Source organism: Pimephales promelas, chromosome 11 (genome assembly GCF_988280905.1).
Source record: "Pimephales promelas chromosome 11, fPimPro1.hap1.1, whole genome shotgun sequence".
Lineage (NCBI taxonomy): Eukaryota > Metazoa > Chordata > Actinopteri > Cypriniformes > Leuciscidae > Pimephales > Pimephales promelas.
This window is the reverse complement of record NC_142779.1, coordinates 19896971-19916081: the sequence shown is the minus strand read 5'-3', so window position 1 is coordinate 19916081 and position 19111 is coordinate 19896971. Positions and strand designations below refer to the sequence as shown.

General features: G+C 37.7%; 1 protein-coding gene across 1 annotated transcript; it reads left to right on the top strand.

Annotated features, from left to right (window-relative positions):
* The first annotated feature begins 2886 nt into the window (after positions 1–2886).
* On the top strand, positions 2887–18419 carry ism1 (isthmin 1). The gene is made up of 6 exons (XM_039653258.2): positions 2887–4038; positions 10222–10437; positions 12425–12686; positions 14671–14814; positions 14928–15017; positions 17261–18419. The coding sequence occupies exons 1-6, from the start codon at positions 3901–3903 to the stop codon at positions 17776–17778; spliced, it is 1368 nt and encodes a 455-aa protein (XP_039509192.1). The 5' UTR covers positions 2887–3900; the 3' UTR covers positions 17779–18419.
* Positions 18420–19111: the final 692 nt, after the last annotated feature.

Genomic DNA, 19111 nt, shown 5'->3' with positions numbered 1-19111 from the left:
GTGATGGAGGTGAGAAATTTGTGGGAACTCATGCACTAGACGCATCAGACAATGCATGTTTTTGTTCTCTTTCAGAGACTCAATTGTAGTTGCACTGGAAAACAATCACAAATAGATGGAAAACAACATTAACAACAAAGTTATGAGTGATGGCTAAGACATCCTCTATTTCTTTAGAAATTAACTTAATTAAGGGACAATTTTAGCCCTGTGGAATTGATTTTTAGAGCCTTTTTTACCTCTTATAAGGGTGTTTTTTTCTCTCTTTGTCTTATAGAAACTAGGGATGTGAAAGCGGATAACCACTTTCTAAATCCAAATTTTTATATCATTTTTGAGAGCCTGATTATAAAAACAAAAGTACATAAATGTTCTCATTACAATTTTATGGAACTTATATGACAGACTTGTGCAGCACATTTTGCACTTAACTGTATTTTGCCTTTTTTTCCCCAATCATATTTCAAACAATTCAAAACCATCACGGCGAACAGTGTGAATCTGAAGTGTCTCAGCTGAAGGAAATAATCCATTATTTATTGGCTTTAATGCCAATGCTTATTCTTTTCAAGCATATAACAATAAAATTTAAAAAAAGAATATATCAGCCGAGACCGATATGGTGGCCAATATATCGAGCATCCCTAAAAACTACCTTTCAAAAGTTGTGAAATATTGAAAATATTTATTATTTTCAATGGTGAAAACTGTTCTGCTTTTATCAGAATTTTTTGATGAATAGAAAGTTCAAATGAAACAGCATTTATTAAAAGTCTTTACTGTCACCTTTGGTCAAATGCATATGATTTAAAGAAGTAGTTCACTTTTTTTTTTTTTAAATGCTGATAATTTACTCACCCCCATGTCGTCTTAGATATCCATGTCTTTCTTTCTTCAGTCGAAAAGAAATTAAGGTTTTTGATGAAAACATTCCAGGATTTTTCTCCATATAATGGACTTCAATGGGAACCAAATGGTTCAAGGTCCAAAAGACACTTTCAGTGCAAACTGCAAACTGTTCAAAGGGCTTTAAATGATTCCAGACGATTCATTTCATAGAATAAAAAACTCAAAATTGTCATATACGTACATATATATATATATATATATATATATATATATATATATATATATATATATTCAGTATATATCACCTTTTGTACCTAATAAACTCAAAATTGCAACAATTGAGATTAACCTTATGTTTTTCCCATTTTATTTACATTAGATAATGCAAATCTATCAGAGGTATATTGTGATGTATTCATTTTTTTCAAGTTTGTGTTTTTACCACATTCAGAGATAGAAATCAATTCATATTAGCTACACATCTAACTAGTCTGGCAGGTAAAAGAAAGCCATGACTATAAGCCTAGATAGAATATTCGGAAATACATCTCCAAAACATTTTGTAACTTGTGAAGAAATCCTTGTTGAGAATTACAGCATCCTGTCTTTAGCATTGTCTTTGAGGTGCCGTGGTGTTAGTGGTAAAAGATCAGGCCAACAACTGAAAAGTTTGAACCTCGCAAAGGACGACCATCACTTCTGCGAGGTACGTAAACCCAGATTAATTTATTACCTTTGATTGCTGACATTAGGGAATTGTAACACCCCAACATTGAAAAAAGTCCTTGTTGTTTATAGGAAAATCAAGGATGGACACACATTTCAACAGAAGAGCACAAATACACATGCACACACAAGAGGACGGGCCTCTCTCCATCAGTTTACCCCCACCCTGTGTGTCAGAGGGTCTAGCCGGTCTGGAGAACAGATGTCAAGTCTCCTTCCATCTCCTTTGCTACCAACACAGCAATGTGCTGCTCCAAGAAAACATCTGTCTAAGTATGGATGGACCATCAGCAAAAGGGGCCCCCGCGAGCTGGCTCATCGGCCCTTTGAAACTGCAAGACTGCGTTCCACTAACTGCAAAGGTATTCCAGTGTGTCCATGACTGTAGATTCCTCTTAGTCCAAATGAGAGCATATGTGTTCTAGACAAACGAAATCAGGTTATTTTGAAATGTTACTGAGATGTGAAGTATAAAATAATTGTTTAGCTCTGCGTACCCTGCAGAGTTCTGGGCTTAATCAGAAGGTTGACAGTCCAAACAAACATCTTTCAAGGTTCAGCTGAAAACCTGATGCCTTGGACCCCTTTGAACCAACCAATACACAAGTTCTGGACAAGAGCTAAAGCATTTGTCGCACTTTTTGATGTGTGCTCTCAGACGACCCATGAAGAACAAACAAATGCAAATCATGGCACACCTCGTCCTCGCATTCCTGAAAGTGTGAAATTTGGAGGAGGGAAATAGACCCTTATATTGTTACATCACCTTTCAGCTTGCCTTAGAATCTATGATAAGATCATTAGCACTATAATCACTCAAACAAAGGAAGGTCTACAAACTATTAATCACTTTTAATTAGTGTTTGAAATCAAATCAATCACTCTGAAGTAAGACTTGAGTCTTGTTTTGTTCCAATTAGCTTGTTCAACATTTTCGCGAAATGATTTATTCGCAAAAAAAAAAAAATCCTAATTTAACTTTGTATTTAGTTTCCATTTTTGTATTTATTTATAAGAAGGTCAAGCTCTCTGATCACCATTTTAAAAGATAGGGATTTTTTTTTCATATATGATATGGTTTCACCAAAAAAAGAGCAAAAAATAATAATAATAATTTCTCATACGATTTTAGCTATATATGTTACATAATCTTAAACATGCTGCAAATATTTCAAATCAATCTATTTTTCCATTACCACTGTATTCACAACATATCAGCATAGGACAGATAAAGGCATTTTGTAAGTGTTCTGCTGAGTGCACTGGTGGGACATGAAGGGTTAATTCGGTGGGGAGGGGAGGTGACAGCAAACCAAAAGAAGAGGGGGATATAAAAACACCAAAGGCTTCGTGGGCACGAGTCTGACTGTGTTTGTGCTGAACTAAAGATTCGAAACGACAGAAGGGAACACACACATACACACACAAACACACTAGTCTTGAACTGTGGTGTCGTGTGTTATTTGACAGCGCGCTTTTACGCAGAAGGTGTGTGTGTGTGGATACTCTTGCGCAAGAGCGGCTCATACACCCTCCGGAGGACAGAGCTCACATGAGTTAGTCAGAGGAGGAACTTTGGATCTTTATCACACTGAAGATGGGCTTATAGTGAACTGCACTTCATCCCTGAGGACACACTGGCGTTTGGAGAGGATGACAGCACGTTGCGCAACGCACCGGAGCGCAACAATGTACCCAAACCACAAGTTTTATATTAGACGGACCACGAGAATTGAAATTTGATAGATTTGTTTGAGCTGGAGACTTTTTTCTCTGTTTAATTATTATTATTTTCAAAGATAAGAATGCTGCGGGGTCTCAGACTTGTTCTTGTGGCAGTGCATCCTGATTTACCTGCTCACAAGTAAAACTCCACTTTTTCCTCAATGAAGAAGTAAAAGGTCTTCTCTCTACACATAATATTCTCCTTTTGCATTTAATGCTAATGTTAAAAGAAGAGTAAATACCTCAATGGAATGGTACACAGCTTTGAAGTTTGTGGGGCTTATTTCTCTGTTTCCTAAAAGTAATTCACGTTCTTTTTGGACATCAGGATTATACCATTAAGGCGAGGAACTATAGATCTCTCGTTGATCTGATCTTTTTTTTTTTTTTCAAACGTGGAGTGGTTGGGATCATTTCTAGCTGGTTACTCTTTTTCCCGTGAGTATTGCTGCTCTGGACCCCGAGGTGGCTCCGCAGTGGTGTGGCGGCTCCTCGTCCGCGGCGGATCCGGAGCTCGGAGTGTCTGCAGCGGCAGGAGGCGGCAGCGGAAGCCCGGCAGCGGTGGCAGCGCAGGGTCTTAAGAGAGCTCGAGTGAAAAGGATGGTGCGGCTGGCGGCGGAGCTGCTGTTGCTGTTGGGACTCCTTCTTCTGACGTTACACATCACGGTGTTGCGGAGCAGCCCGCTGCAGCACGGGAATGACACTGTGAGCTCGGAGCAGGACGCGCGAGTGGCGGAGGTAAATTCTATTTGTGTAACGCGTGACATGCCCAGTTCATTTTTCACTCTAAGATCAAAAGGAATTATATTTTTGGCATTTAGAAAATTAAGTCCATTTGTGGAAGTGGGACCATAAAGCTGTTTTTTTTAATCATCCATAATTTATGTTTGCTCATTTATTTGGTTTAATTTTTATTATTTTGACATTTATTTAATGAGAATTTGTGGTGGAAATTTCATTAAAGTCACAATGCATAAAAATAAATCAATATATATATATATATATATATATATATATATATATATATATATATATATATATATATATACATACACACACATTGTGATAAAACTTCAACCTTAACATTATTATTTGCGATGTTGCACAGATTCATGCATTATTTTGTATATTTTTCAGGTAGCTTTCACATAGCATATTCAGATTGAGCTGGGACACAGCCAGGGTCAGAGATGGTCTCTTTCCTCCAGTTAACAAGCTGCAGGCTATCATTTATCACCACTGGTCCATCAGTGTCACCCAAGCATCCTGTTAATATGTTCTTGCTGTGCATTTGCCAAGATAAAAAAAGAGTATAGTACAATCAGACCAGGAAAGCCAAATACATTCAACACATTGGTGCACGGGGCCATTAAAAGAGAGCAGGGTGACTTTCAGGGCCACGGAAAACATTCTCAGTTTAGACTGTCCTTTAGTGCCGTTAGCCGAGATTAAACCTGGCTTTAATGAGTCTGTGCAGATTTCAGCTAAAAGTGTTCTGCCATCTGTTTACGGAGCAAGTGCAGCGCTCCCAGAGACCAGACCTTGGGGTCAAAAAGGGTTTGAGATCAACGGGGCTTTGTTGGGTGCATTAAAAACCCTGCGGCTTTCTTTTTGATGTATTTTTAGCATGACACCAAGATGCCTTTGTCAGTCTGCAAACGTTGGCATAACACCATGATGAACGTGTGTTTAGGTGGCTCTCTTGTATAGGAACAGCAGCAATGTGATTCAGGTGAACAGTTAAATGATGAAACAGCCAAAAGTTTGTATTTCAACAGTCGGTTCAGTCAGTGGCTAAAGGAAGTGAATGAATCCCGGGTGAGTCTTTACCGTTTAGCCCTGGAGGTCAAGTCTGTGGTTTTGTGTGCAGAGTCTTGGGACACGTTTATGACATACTCGGCTGTTGGAAATATGTCTGGAATGTACATAGAATGTGTCAAACGTAACCAGGTTTGAGAGGGGTTGAGGGCAGTAGAGTTTGGTGATGACAAAAACGCTTTAATGGCAGCTTCTGGTCTCAAATGAACACAGTATGAGAAACACCAGCACCTGCTATTTTTTTTTTTTTTTAACATTCCATAGCCTGAGAGGACAGCATCAATTATTTATAATTTCTTTATGATTTAATCTATATGATTCGCAATGTTATATAGTCAGAAATGTATGAATTTGATAAAGAATGAAGAACATAATTACCAGATATGAATTAAATGAATATCATGCTGTCCCAGTTATAAAACTATAGAAATTTTATAATTAATACATTAATATCTAATATTTCTCACGACTCAGTGAGATCCGGTAAGACCAAGAGTGATTTTTTTTTATTAATTATTTTTTATTATTTTTTTTATTTTATTTTTTTTTAAGAATGTATCTTACATATAAATTAGGGCTGGGCAACGATTAATCGCGATTAATCGCATCCAAAATAAAAGTTTGTGTTTACATAATATATGTGTGTGTACTGTGTATAATTATTTTGTATATAAAAATTCACACACGTACATGTGTATATTTAAGAAAAAAAATGTTAATAATATAAATATTTGATATATTAATATTTAATATAAATTATGTATAAATATATATTCATGCAAATATTTCTTAAATATATACATGCATGTGTGTGTATATTTTTTATACATATCTTTATGTGTCTTTATGTGTATATCTTTTATTTTGGATGCGATTAATTGCGATTAATCGTTTCCCAGCCCTAAATATATATTACCTTATTTCCATTGTTTATCACGCTCAAGCAAGTACAAAAAAAACCCTGCAGGTTCCACAAGACCAATTACTGTCGAAAATATGAAAAGAATTCTTAATATCTTTGCTAACCACACAAATTTATCTTGTTGACTTAAAAAAAGATATCAATTATCTGATTTTTTATGTAGTCTATTGCTAATGAGGAAAATTCCTAATTAGTGGTCCTAATATTCACTGGTCAGTGAAGGTTTTAAAATGGACAATCCTTATTATTTTACATTCTGGTCCCTGCCAAACTTCAATATTTGGTTATGTAATAGTCCAGACTTCAAGAAGTTGTGTATTTTCCTCATAAAGTCGGAAAAGCAAATATAGGTGTTGCATTGAAAGCCTTTTGCACTTTGTGTTTAGCCTTCATTTCCTGTCCAGTCTCTTGGGAAGACCCCCTGAGAGGATCCCAATTGAAATGGTGTCATGCTCCTTAAGCAAAGGGAATGAAGAGGAAGCGGGAGGTGGAAGTAGTCCGAAATGTAATGGGGGCGTCTGTATGTCACCCTTGTGTGTGTTTTCATAGTCAGAGGCCCATACGGTTTGAAGAATGGTAATGTCTTTGTAGGAACTGTAATAATGTTACAGAACATGTATTGAATTATTAGTATTAAAACATTTCAATATCCAGGATTTTGAATTGTAGTCTTTTAAATAGTCTATTTTTCTGCCAAAACATGATGATATTACATCCCTTCAAACCATTAGCACCATGCTATTAGATGCCGCGTATTGTTCATTATTTAGCACTCGCATACCAATGTTGTTTTGGTAAGTTCAACGAATCAGTTCATTTGAGTGAGCCAGTTCAACGAACCAGTTTGGAAAATCTGTTCACTGATTCTCATTATTGAAGTGTTAGCAGTCTGTAGTATTGGCTAGCTAACTACTTTTTTCGAAAGGACGCCACTTAGTAGCTTGGAAAACAACTGTTTTAGAGTAGCTTCCCCAAAACGGTTGGACTTTTTCCCCTTTTTCCTGAAGCGAAATGCATTCTACATAGAGTGCTCTTTGCACTTAGGCAGTCAAACAAAATGGCTTGAGTGAAAGAGGGAGGAGAGAAAAAGACAAAAGATTGATGGTGGCCTTTGATCGTATTGTCTAGCTCAGTATGCATGATTACAAGCTACTTATAGCTGTCCAATTGTGGAGTAATTGCCCCCTCTGTGTGTATGTGACAGCGAACACATGCCTTGGCATTCGAACAGGAAAACAATTACAACCCTCTTTGACAGGGAAAAGCATATTTTTTTCTGTCAGCCAGAAAGGCGCACAACAATTTTGCAATATGGGCTTCGTTTTTATATCTGTTTCAGCTGCTCGAGAGTACAACAGTGCAGGACTGTAGCCAGAAACCCTCTCTTGATCCAAGGAAAGACAGGAGCCAGGCCATCCGCCGTTGGCGTTTCCTTAAAAATTACTAAAGAATATCTTTTTTACATTTCATAAAAACAGATGGTTGAAACATAACAGCAGTTATTAGGTCAATATTATTGATCTGTGCTCACTACAACACTGCTGCCAATTAAAAAAAAATACAGAAAAAAATAAGATTTTGTCTTATTTTGATTTGCTTGTGTTGTTTTAAACATGTAGGGAAACAAAACAGATTTTTTCGGGAATCTCCACATACATTTAAAAGTTTGGAGTCAGTAAGAATCCATGTGATAAAAACAAAATTTTGTAATATATATATATATATATATATGTACTCTAAAAATGCTGGGTTGTTTTAACCCAATTTTGGGTCAAATATGGACAAACATGTAATTTAAAAATGTAACCCAATGGCTGGGTTTGTCCATATTTGAAACCCAGCATTTTTTAGACCACATATATATATATATATATATATATATATATATATATATATATATATATGAAGAGTTCAGATGCAAAAGCCTCTAAATGCCATTTGAAATTTTCTTCTTTAATGATGATTTTTATCAAACTTGTATATTTAAGTTCAGTAATTTCACTTAAATGGCAATTATAATTACCTATTAATTGTTATTTAAGTGAAATTACTGAACTTAAATATACAAGTTTGATAAAAATCATCATTAAAGAAGAAAATTTCAAATGGCATTTAGAGGCTTTTGCATCTGAACTCTTCATATATATATATATATACTTTTATTCAGCAAGGACACATCCAAATGATTCAAATTGACAGTAACAAATAAATTATGTTCTTTTGAACTTCCTGTTCATCAAATAATCCTGAAAGATTTATCGGGGGGTTCACTAAAATATTAAGCAGCACAACTGTTTTCAACACTAATAATAATTCTAATAAATGTTTCTTGACCAGCAAATATTAGAATGTTTTATGAAGGATCATCTGACACTAAAGACTAAAGTAATTCAGTATTGCCATCACGGAAGTAATTACATTTTAAAATAATTAAAATACAGTATTTTTTATAATATTAGTGTTTTATATTTTTATTTTTATCTAGTAAAAATAGTAATATTTTACTCTGCATGTTATCAAATTATTGCAGCATTCATCGCATTTATTTGATAAAACATATCATTAAAAAATCTTTCTAACCCCGAACTATGTATACTTTTTTTTTTTTTTGGTATTCCACTGAAAGAAAAACAACAACCACCGCAACAATATTGGGAACAGCATTAAAAATAGCAAATAATGATAATCAATAATGATAATAATGAAATAATAGATTGTTTTCCCAGCCCATTCAAGTTGGCTAATCTTTTTTATGGCGCTTTTTGTGAACTGTCCCTCCTGTTGCTTTAAGTGATGGGCGGGCCATTGTTATAGTACTCTCATAATATTCACAGAAGTCTCTAGTGTGTGTGTGTGTGTGTTTATGTTATGGGGTGATAAGGAGCAATGTAGCACCTGTGGGTAATTAGGCCATTTAGGTGAGGTGAGATTGAGTGAATTGAGGTCTCTAATCTCTGTCAGTATAAACAAACAGTGCTGGGCTGAGCTGGATGAAACCAGTATTGTTTCCCTTGATCTCAGTCTTCAAGGTCTCTTTCGTGAGCATATGGCTGGCTAAAACGGTGTTAAAAGACGTCTAGGTTGCAATCGCACATTTCAGGTGGGAAGAAAAAGATGTTCATGTTCAGTTTACCATTTTTAAAGCATTTCTGATCTTTTCTGGCATAAAGTCCTCAATTTCCCTGCTTATTAATTTCCTGCTGATCAGATTCATTGAACAAACCATGCTGGAGAAACCATAGCTGGTTTGTGACTAGTCTAAGGTGGTCGACGACCAGCACTAACCAGGTTGATCAGTCCATAAACCAGCTGATAGTTGAGTTTACCAAATATCTAGAGCAGCGAATGATCAAAGATGACCTTGAACACTACTCCATTTATCAACCACTGTCAACACAATCTTGTGGCAATTTGTAATTATTTTAAATTTTGGTGAATTGGTGGCTAATGATCTGCTTATGTCCCAGTGGTGGTTATATTTAGTGGTGGGTTTAGGGCAGGACCATCATACTTACTTAAAAAAAGTGTTTTTTGGTACCATTCACATCATACAAATTTATATGAAATCGCCACTTCATAAAGAGTTGAAGTGTTTTCCCATGAGATTGCCACTGACCACTTCAGCTGGCAGTGACCTCTGATTAAGAAGTGAATTGACCTGTGCCATTTTAACCAGTGAATAATGAATCTAATGATGTTGAGCACTTTTAACCACTCTCATCTGTATTTATACCAGGACGCCCTTCCCTTGATGGGAAGTTACACAATGTAAATATACTTCTACTGCGTCTCCCGAGGTCAGGGCAAAAACAAGCAGATAATTGAGATGAATTTTTGAATGTGTGACAACGAAGAGTCAAGAATTATTTACAGAGGGATGATTCACTCCGAATGGCTTCCTTAAATCATTTTTGGAAAAAAAAAAAAAAGGCAAAAATGTTGAAGTCCTTTAGTGTCTGTGGGCCAACTGATGGGTCATAAAAAATTGGGTCACAGCCGCAGGTTTGTTCTGATAGTGGACCGCAGGAAAAAAAATATGCTAAATATGCAACTAATCATATATAGTTAGCATGATAAAATAAATAGACTTATTAACGTTCAAAAAGGGGTCTTGAAGAAAAAAAAAACCATTGAGAACTATTCATCTCATATTTCAATGTTTCTCTTATTGTTTCATACAGAATAATGTCAATGCAGATAGCAGCTCCTCTGTTCAGAAGGGGCAGGTTGACAGACAGTCCCGAGTGGCTCATATTCCAGCGTCTCAGCCTTGGGCTCAGAGTCATGGGACAGGGGGCAGCCTGCAGAGAGATGGCCCGGGAGCTTTTCTGCTGGACCTGCAGAACTTTCCTGATCTTTCCAAAGCTGATATAAATGGGCAGAACCCCAACATACAGGTAGGAAGATGCTGAAATTCAATGCGTTTTCCTTAGATTTAATGAATCGCTTTGCAATGTTGCAATGACACATTAGTCATCTATAAATGACTTGTGTGAAGTCAATGTGAATGAAAATTGATACGATATATTCTCTTATTTAAAGGAGTAGTTCACTTTTGAAAAAAAAACCTTTTGCTTATAATTTACTCACCCTCATGTCATCTAAGATATCCATGTCTTTCTTGCTTCAGTCGAATAGAAATTAAGGTTTTTGATGAAAATATTCCAGCATTTTTCTCCATATAATGGACTTCAGTGGGAACCAAACAGTTCCAGGTCCAAAAGACACTTTCAGTACACACTGCAAACTGTTCAAAGGGCTTTAAACGATTCCAGACGATGAATAAGGCTCTTATCAAGCGAAACGATTGCTCATTTAATAAATAAATAAATAACAAAGTTTAAGTTTTATAAGCTCAAATGGTCGCCTTGCTCTGTTCTGTGACGCACGTTCGTGACTCGACTGTCCGAACTCGTTCATCAAAATGAATTAATCTTTTTCCGAGTCATTCGGTTCATTCAACGAACGAAACGAACAAATTGACTCAGAAAAAGATTCGTTCATTTTGATGAACGAGTTTGAACAGGAAAGTCACGAACGTGTATTGCAGTTCATGCGCATTTGAGCTTATAAAACTTAAACTTTGTTAATTTTTTTTTTTATCCTTTCGCTTGATAAGACCCTTATTCATCGTCTGGAATCGTTTAAAGCCCTATGAACAGTTTGCAGTTTGTACTGAAAGTGTCGTTTTGAACCTTGAACTGTTTGGTTCCCATTGAAGTCCATTATATGGAGAAAATCCTGGAATGTTTTCATCAAAAACCTTAATTTCTTTTCGACTGAAGAAAGAAAGAAATGGACATCTTGGATGACATGAGGGTGAGTAAATTATCAGCAAAAGTTTTTTGAAAAGTGAACTACTCCTTTAACGCATTTTTGCATCTCAAATAAATTTTTAAGCAAGTAAACATTTTAAGCAAGTTTATTTGTATTAGACAAAATAATGATTAATAAAATGACAGTTTTTTTTTGCTGTGCACAAACACAAAGACTTTTAAAGGAGACAAGGCTGACCAAGCACATAAAGTGAAATCTTGGCAAAGTAACAGAAAGCCCTGATGCACATCAGCACTTCTTTTCAAAAATAGAGCCTTTAGGTCCCCCCCTTTCTCTCTCTCTCTTTCTCACACTAATACACACACACACAACCTCTAACATTCACCTAGCAGATTCTCAGTAACCACATACACCTGCACAGCACCAGCCGCCGACTAATCCACCATGGACTCGATCCACATCAGAAGGAAAAACATGTGAGTCTTGAGCAAGAATGGCAGAAAGGATAAAGTGTATCGATGTCTTAAGATGGCAGTGAATGTGTGTGTGTGAGAGAAAGAGTCTCAAGGGGGGTGTGTGGGCATGGGTATCTTTGATCCAAAGCATCATCTGGCTTTCATGGTCATAAGGAGGCTGAGAGGCCCTTTGAACTTGATGTTTAGGTGGAGAGAGCGAGAGAAAGAGAGGCTAGAGAGGGGAAGCCCACCCCCTACCCCAATCTGGGAGGCACATGTGTTACTTGTGGGGTGTTTGGGTGAAATGAGGGGGGGGGTGTCACTGCAGAATGGCAGCCTCTCAGAGCGAGTCATGGAGCATGACCATGACCTAAGTCAACGTCCATCTGGACCTCCACAACATCACACCACCCCTCACTGTTTGAAGTTCCACAAAGCCTCTCTCCCTACAACAAACACCCTTGATCTGTATGATTATTCTCAACATGTGCAAGTAAACATTAGACTCGCAATAAAAGGGACCGATACAGACTGCAGTGTTTGATTTAGTTTTACAGCACAGCATGAATGTCTCGTACAAAAGGAAACTGTTGGAGTTATGATGGCACTACCATAGTTGATGACAATATATTTAAACAAAAAATCTTTTTAGGTTACCATAGAAGTGGTGGACAGCCTGGAAGGTTCTGAGCCAGAGAAGGGAATACGCAAAGAAAACAAGGCTGGCTGGGTGGCTCCTAACTGGAGGAACTGGTGGCAGCGTTCATCTTCCACGTCCTCAGCTTCCACCCCAAAAGGACCCGACGAACAGGATTATGAGAGCAACACGGAGGACAGCAACTTCCTCAAACCGCTGGGAGACTGGGAGCGAAGAGCGTCTGCAGGCACGGGAAGCAGAACACAGACAGAATACGGTACGTTCCAGGGGAGTGTTATGAGTTATTGTCCTAATGAAAGGCTCTGCGAAGCTTAAATATGGCTCTGCCGTGAGGTGACGGAATCTGTAATTTGCACGTCAGATGATTTACGCCGTCACTATAACAAGGACAGCGCTGCTTATGGGGTTTGTGATTGTGGATTGCTTCCTGTGACAGATGGATTCCTGCAACAGACTGTCTCTGTGACAGAACACACTCCTGAACATCAAAGGAGGAAAGAGAGAATCCAGAGCATCTGTTCCTTCAGTCCAATATAGCTCTCTATCTGTCTTTTTTGGTAAAGTGGAGCTAAATGAGCGAAAGTGTGTTACTGTCGGAGACCTGTCAAATACATTCTTACCCTGTCACCACAGATCAATGGGTTAGGGTAAAATCAATCTGAAGCTAAAAATTGTCCGTATAAATTTTCCTCATGACACACACGGTCTCATTCCTGAGGGTTTGCCATAACTAGCGTTGATTGGCTTATTCGTTTCCATTAGCGGTGTGTGTAGGGAACTGTGGCTCATGTGGGTTTCAGACATGTTGTTGCCTGTGAGTTGGCCCGCAATCAACTGTGACCATGCGGTTTGACGGCGCTGAGAGTAATGTTGTCTTTTTAAGACCAGAGCTCTTTGTTTTTCTCTCATCAGGGGGAGTGGATATAGATTGTGGTTGCTTGGTTGGTTTGTGCATGTGTGTGTGACTGTATACACACTACCAGAAAAGTTCGAATTATGTAATGACCAAAAGAAAACGTTAAACAAATCAAAACGTTCTTAGAATTTAGCTTTTTCAAAGCCACTCTTGGCTTGGCTGTTTTTCCTTCAGTTTAGAGTATAAACTTTGTTCATTATTAAATGATTTTGCATATAAATACAATGCATTTATATACAAAACTAAAATTATTATTTATTAAATAATGAATTTCTCTTTACAAACCTATAATAATAAACTTAAACATACATTAAAAAAATAAATAAATTCCACCTTTGTTTTGACATCCTTTTGACGTATGTTTAGACTGTCAGTCAAAATCCGATTTTGTGCATATCCGATTGAAATCCGATCAGATTTAGCAAGTGTGAACGGCCAAAAATTGCATGAAATGCGATTTTTACAAATACGTTTGAGCTACATTCATCTGTGATTTGAAATCCTATTCAAATCGCATTTCTAGAAATCTGTTCGAGTCTGAACGCTCGGATTTCACGTTTTTTGTGACTTTGTCACGCCATTTAAACTTCAGACTTTGTTATAGGAGACATGCTGAAGTCGCTTCAGCAACAAGGGTTGTGTTGTTGCAAAGACGAGCAGAAAATAACAATACAGTCATTGTCATGTTGTAAATAAGACAACATCTGAATTGTAAACCCGTCCATGTTGAAGTTGTTGTATTTGGTGTATCCCTTCCAACTCAACGTCATTGCAATTGAAACCAATGCAGATATTCCACACATGCCACTGGACACACACATCAGATATGAACAGTTGCGAACTTGCGATACACAATGTGGACTGTCATTCGATCCACAAATCCTCAAATAATCAGATTTGTACTGACAGTGTGCACATAGCCATAGTGTCTGACTGTAAACGCCCATTGTGAGGATATAAAAACTGTATTAAAGGCCATAAAATTGTAATGTCAGAAAAAGACATTAGAATACTCCACCTCGATACTTCAGTAACTGTTTTGGTCGGAATCAGAAATTTAAGAGTAGTTCTTGTACTTTGTTTAAAAAGTATGTCTAAGTATGCAGACTTGGCTCCTTCTTTCACCCACTCCCATGTGTATCAGCCAATTAGAGAGGTATGCTAATGGTATAGGCCAGCAGACCGACTTTAAGCGCCTCAGGTATTTGAAACATACGGTCTGAATCAGATCTGCTCAGTGGGACAGGAGTACAGCACGACCTGTGCTTGAAGTCATAACACTCAAGTGTCAGTGAATTTGACTGTTTTCTTGACTCTATTACAGACTACATAGATGGGGAAGGTGACTGGAGTGGTTGGTCACCATGCAGTGTGTCTTGTGGAAATGGCAACCAGAAGCGAACCAGGTCGTGTGGCTATGCCTGCACGGCCACAGAGTCACGGACGTGCGACATGCCCAGCTGCCCCGGTAAGACGGCCTTACCTTGGACTATCCTTTATTCAAGAAAACTCCTGTACCTAGATTACAGATATGCAGCCAAAGGACAATCTTAAACATTAATGGCACTTTCTTATGTACAGGGATTGAAGACGCTTTCAAGACAGCAGCGACAGAAGTCAGTCTGCTTGCTGGCACTGAAGAATTTAATGCAACAGAGCTCTTCGGTGTTGGTGAGTTATTTTGTAATTTAACATCACCTGGGTAACCGATCGCAAATAAAACCAATGCCCCAAGTGAGCAAAACAAGCTCCTAGCTCTATTATTTTACTTTACTTTTTATTTAAACAGAGAGATGGCATTAGGGAAGACAGAAATACAACTTAGCTTTTTATACATAATTTAAACCTACCAGCTTATTGTCCTAAATGTAGGAAAATATGGAAGCTTGTTTCAGCCACAGAATAAACATTTTAAAAGATAGTTTGCGACTTTTTATCTCAGAATTGTGGTTATAAAGTAAGAATTGCATGATATAAAGTTGCAATTGCATGTTATAAATTCAGAATTGTGAGATGTACACTTGGAATTACGTGTTATAAAGAATTGCGAGAAATAAACTTGCACTTCTGACTTTTTCTTGCAATTGGAAGTTTATATCTCGCAAGTCTGACTTTTTTTTCTCAGAATTGTGAGATATAGTCTCAGTTGCGAGTTATAGGCTAAATCCGATTCTGAGGGGAAAAAAAGACTTTCACAATTCTGACTTTATAACAAGTAATTACGCCTCTATATCATGCAATTCTGACTTTATATGTCCCAATTGGGTGTTATAAAGTCAGAAGTCTTTAATTGAGAAAAAAGTCAGAATTGCATGTTCAATTGTTGCAATTGCGACTTTTATCTCACAATTCAAGACTTTATAACAGAATTGCGAGTTGTAAACAATTGTTATTTTTTATTCTGTGGCAAAAACAATTAACAAATTACAAAATTAACAAAGAAACAATTTCTTGAATTGTTTAATCTAATGATAAAGAACAAACTCATAATACTCAATTTGTTGGGAATCAATCAAAACTATACAGTGCAATTAGTGTGATTTGTTTACAGTAGTTCATAATAGTAGTAGTTAACTTAAAATAAACTCTTAAAGGGATAGTTCACTTTGAAATGAATTTTTGATATGATTTAGCTTACCTCAAGGGTATCCAAGATCTAGGTGTCTTTGTTTCCACAGTATTTTCAATTTTGATATTTTTAGGTCAAACCGTTCTTGTCTATCAGTCATATAATGCAGGTATGGGGGTCCACCTCAAAGAGCATGCACAGAGAAGACCAAATTAAACATGATTTAATGACTCATAAATGTAAGTACACATTGATGGCCTAAGACAAGAAACGAGCGGTTTGTGTAAGAAAACTAACAGTATTTATATCGTTTTTACCTCTTGTAACCACAGCCACGTCCAAGTGATCTGAGGCCGCGGGCGCTTCGGTCTGCGTAAGCGCTGGAAAGCGCCGGAAATGAAATCTTGCGCTGTTGCGGAAAAAAATCAACGCTGTCTGTTGATATATCGAAATCGTCTTCCATTGCGATTTCCGGTAAATATGTTGAGATCTTCACAGTGAAGGGTAACACTTCTGAAATCTCTGTGTAAACAATGAGTGACGCTCATTGAGATATCACTTCTGGCGCTTGCGGAGACCAAAGCGACCACGCCCTCAGAACACTTGGACGTGGCTGTGGTTACATGAGGTAAAAACAGTATAAACACTGTTCATTTTCTCACACAAACCGCTCGTTTCGTGTCTTAGGCCATCAATGTGTACTTACATATACGAGTCATTAAATCATGTTTAATTTGGACTTCTCTGTGCATGCTCTTTGAGGTGGACCCCATATACCTCAGACAAGAATGGTTTGACCTAAAAATATCAAAATTGAAAATACTTTAGAAACAAAGACACCTACATCTTGGATGCCCTTGAAGTAAGCTAAAACATATCAAAAAAGTATTTCGAAGTGAACTATGCCTTTAAGATTGATTCATTTATGAATCGGACCAGTCTCTTGAATTTTTGTCTGTTTAATTAAATAAAACTATACAGTGCAACTGTTGGAGTAAGTTGAAACCCACTATTTACATTTTAAGGTGTATTCAGGCAATTTCTCAAAAAAATAAAATCCTGGCGTCACCACCACAATGAATTTTGGGGTAGGGCAGGCTGTGAAAGATCCATCTGTTTTGTCCTTCATTGCCCGGAAAATGACGGACGCATTTCTAGGCCACATTTAAAAAAGGGCCTTCGAAATTTTTCTTTATCGTGCCGCTGTGATGCAATCGGCCTTCGGCCAAGGATGCATCCATCGTTCTTAGCCATCAATAATAGATATTAGAGATATGAAAAATGTTAGACACACATTTAAACATTACTTTAACTTTGTAATCCTGATTTTAATGTTGGCCCTCAGATACAGACAGTTGCGAGCGTTGGATGAACTGCAGGAGCGAGTTCCTCAAGAAATACATGAGCAAAGTGGCCAACGACCTACCCAGCTGCCCTTGCTTTTACCCAACCGAAGTGGCCTACAGCACCGCAGACGTCCACGACGCCGCAACAAGGCGCAACTTCCGTTGGAAGGACGCCAGCGGGCCGAAAGAGAAGCTGGAGATCTACAAACCCACTGCTCGCTATTGCATCCGCTCCATGCTCACGCTGGAATCCACCACGCTGGCGGCCCAACACTGCTGCTACGACGACAGCATGAAGCTCATCACCCGGGGCAAAGGGGCAGGTACGCCCAACCTCATAAGCACGGAGTTCTCCGCTGACCTGCATTACAAAGTGGACATCCTACCATGGATCATCTGCAAGGGCGACTGGAGCCGCTACAACCAGGCTCGTCCACCCAATAACGGGCAGAAATGTGCAGAGAACCCCCAGGATGAGGACTACTACAAACAGTTTGAGGAGGCCAGGGAGTTTTGAGCAGAGAAGCTGCTATGCTCCTTCTAAAACAGAAGCAGAACTCGTGTTGTGTGTTTGAACAGGACTTGCTATGAGAACAGACAGCACTGTCTACAACAAGCACAGAAGATCTATATACAGTATGTTTGCCCTCAGAACCTCTTTTCATAGTGTTTTCGTGGGAAGAATAATACCAAGTAACTCATCATGGTTCTCTCCAGATTGTTTATCTATATTACTTGGGGTTTCTCAACATATTTGCCATTCTGTCTGAATTTTTATTAGGAGTAAAAGGGAAAAGCTAAACGGAAGTCACATCAGGAATCACCCCACCAATAGGTCGGTTTTGCATGCTTATTTTATGTCCTACATGCAGTTGGAAAGCCTTTCCTCAGGATTCTTGGACATAGTCAAGGATATTGGATACAATATTCAGGTTTCTGTGTAAACATGCATATATTTGTCTAGTTGTATCAGCAGAATTTCTATATCATGTCCTGTTGCATCACTTTTTTTTGCTAAAAAGAAAATCAAAAACCTGCATAATCCTTGCAAAGTATTTATTGAGTCATAGTTATGTGTCAATGGTATGGGTTTGTGCATATAGATGTATGGATACATTTTGAGTGCTAAATAAATAGGCCATGTCACATTAAACATCAGCACCACTAAATGACTCTCAATGTCTTAAATCTGCAGGAGATGATTCCATAGGAATTACTGAGGTCGAAGGGTCTTACAACTTCTGTTACAGTCAAATGAGGTCCGTCCTCGGATATTAAACACTTTAAGCCATTCCACAAGACTCCTATTAGCTCCATCCTGAAACAGGCCTAAGCTCTGCTTTTGATGTCTGATGCTAAAGACTCTTCCCCCTCTTCCACTCTCAAAGTCTTTTTTTGCAAGCTTGCTCTTATTCTCGAATTCCTCAGTAATTTATCTGACTATGATCATGCAATCACATTCTTCGGCCCAATGCTGAAACATCACAGCATCCCTTCACTTTGTTTTTTGCTAGACCAATCCCAGGCCAACATATGACCTCTGCAGTGACATAATGCCAAACATGTAGACACTTTGCTTTAATTCAAATGGTTACTTGTAACTGTCTATATGAGAAAACAGGACTCAATATTTTCACTGGCCAATTTTATATATATATACTTTTTTTTATACACCAAATAATAAAAATGCAATATAGAACAACTTTCAATAGGCTTGGGTCGGTAAGATTTCATGTTTTTGAAAGAAGTCTTTTATAATACGGCTGCTTTTATTTGATCAAAAATACAGTAAAAACAGCAATTTGGAGTAACACTTTACTTCTGTCATGGTGTAGTGTGGAATGAAGACA

Coding starts and splice junctions, on each gene's coding strand:
- ism1 (XM_039653258.2), top strand. CDS start 3,901: ATGGTGCGGCTGGCGGCGGAGCTGCTGTTGCTGTTGGGACTCCTTCTT. Junction 4,039..10,221: donor AGGACGCGCGAGTGGCGGAG/GTAAATTCTATT, acceptor TGTTTCATACAG/AATAATGTCAATGCAGATAG. Junction 14,815..14,927: donor CGACATGCCCAGCTGCCCCG/GTAAGACGGCCT, acceptor TCTTATGTACAG/GGATTGAAGACGCTTTCAAG.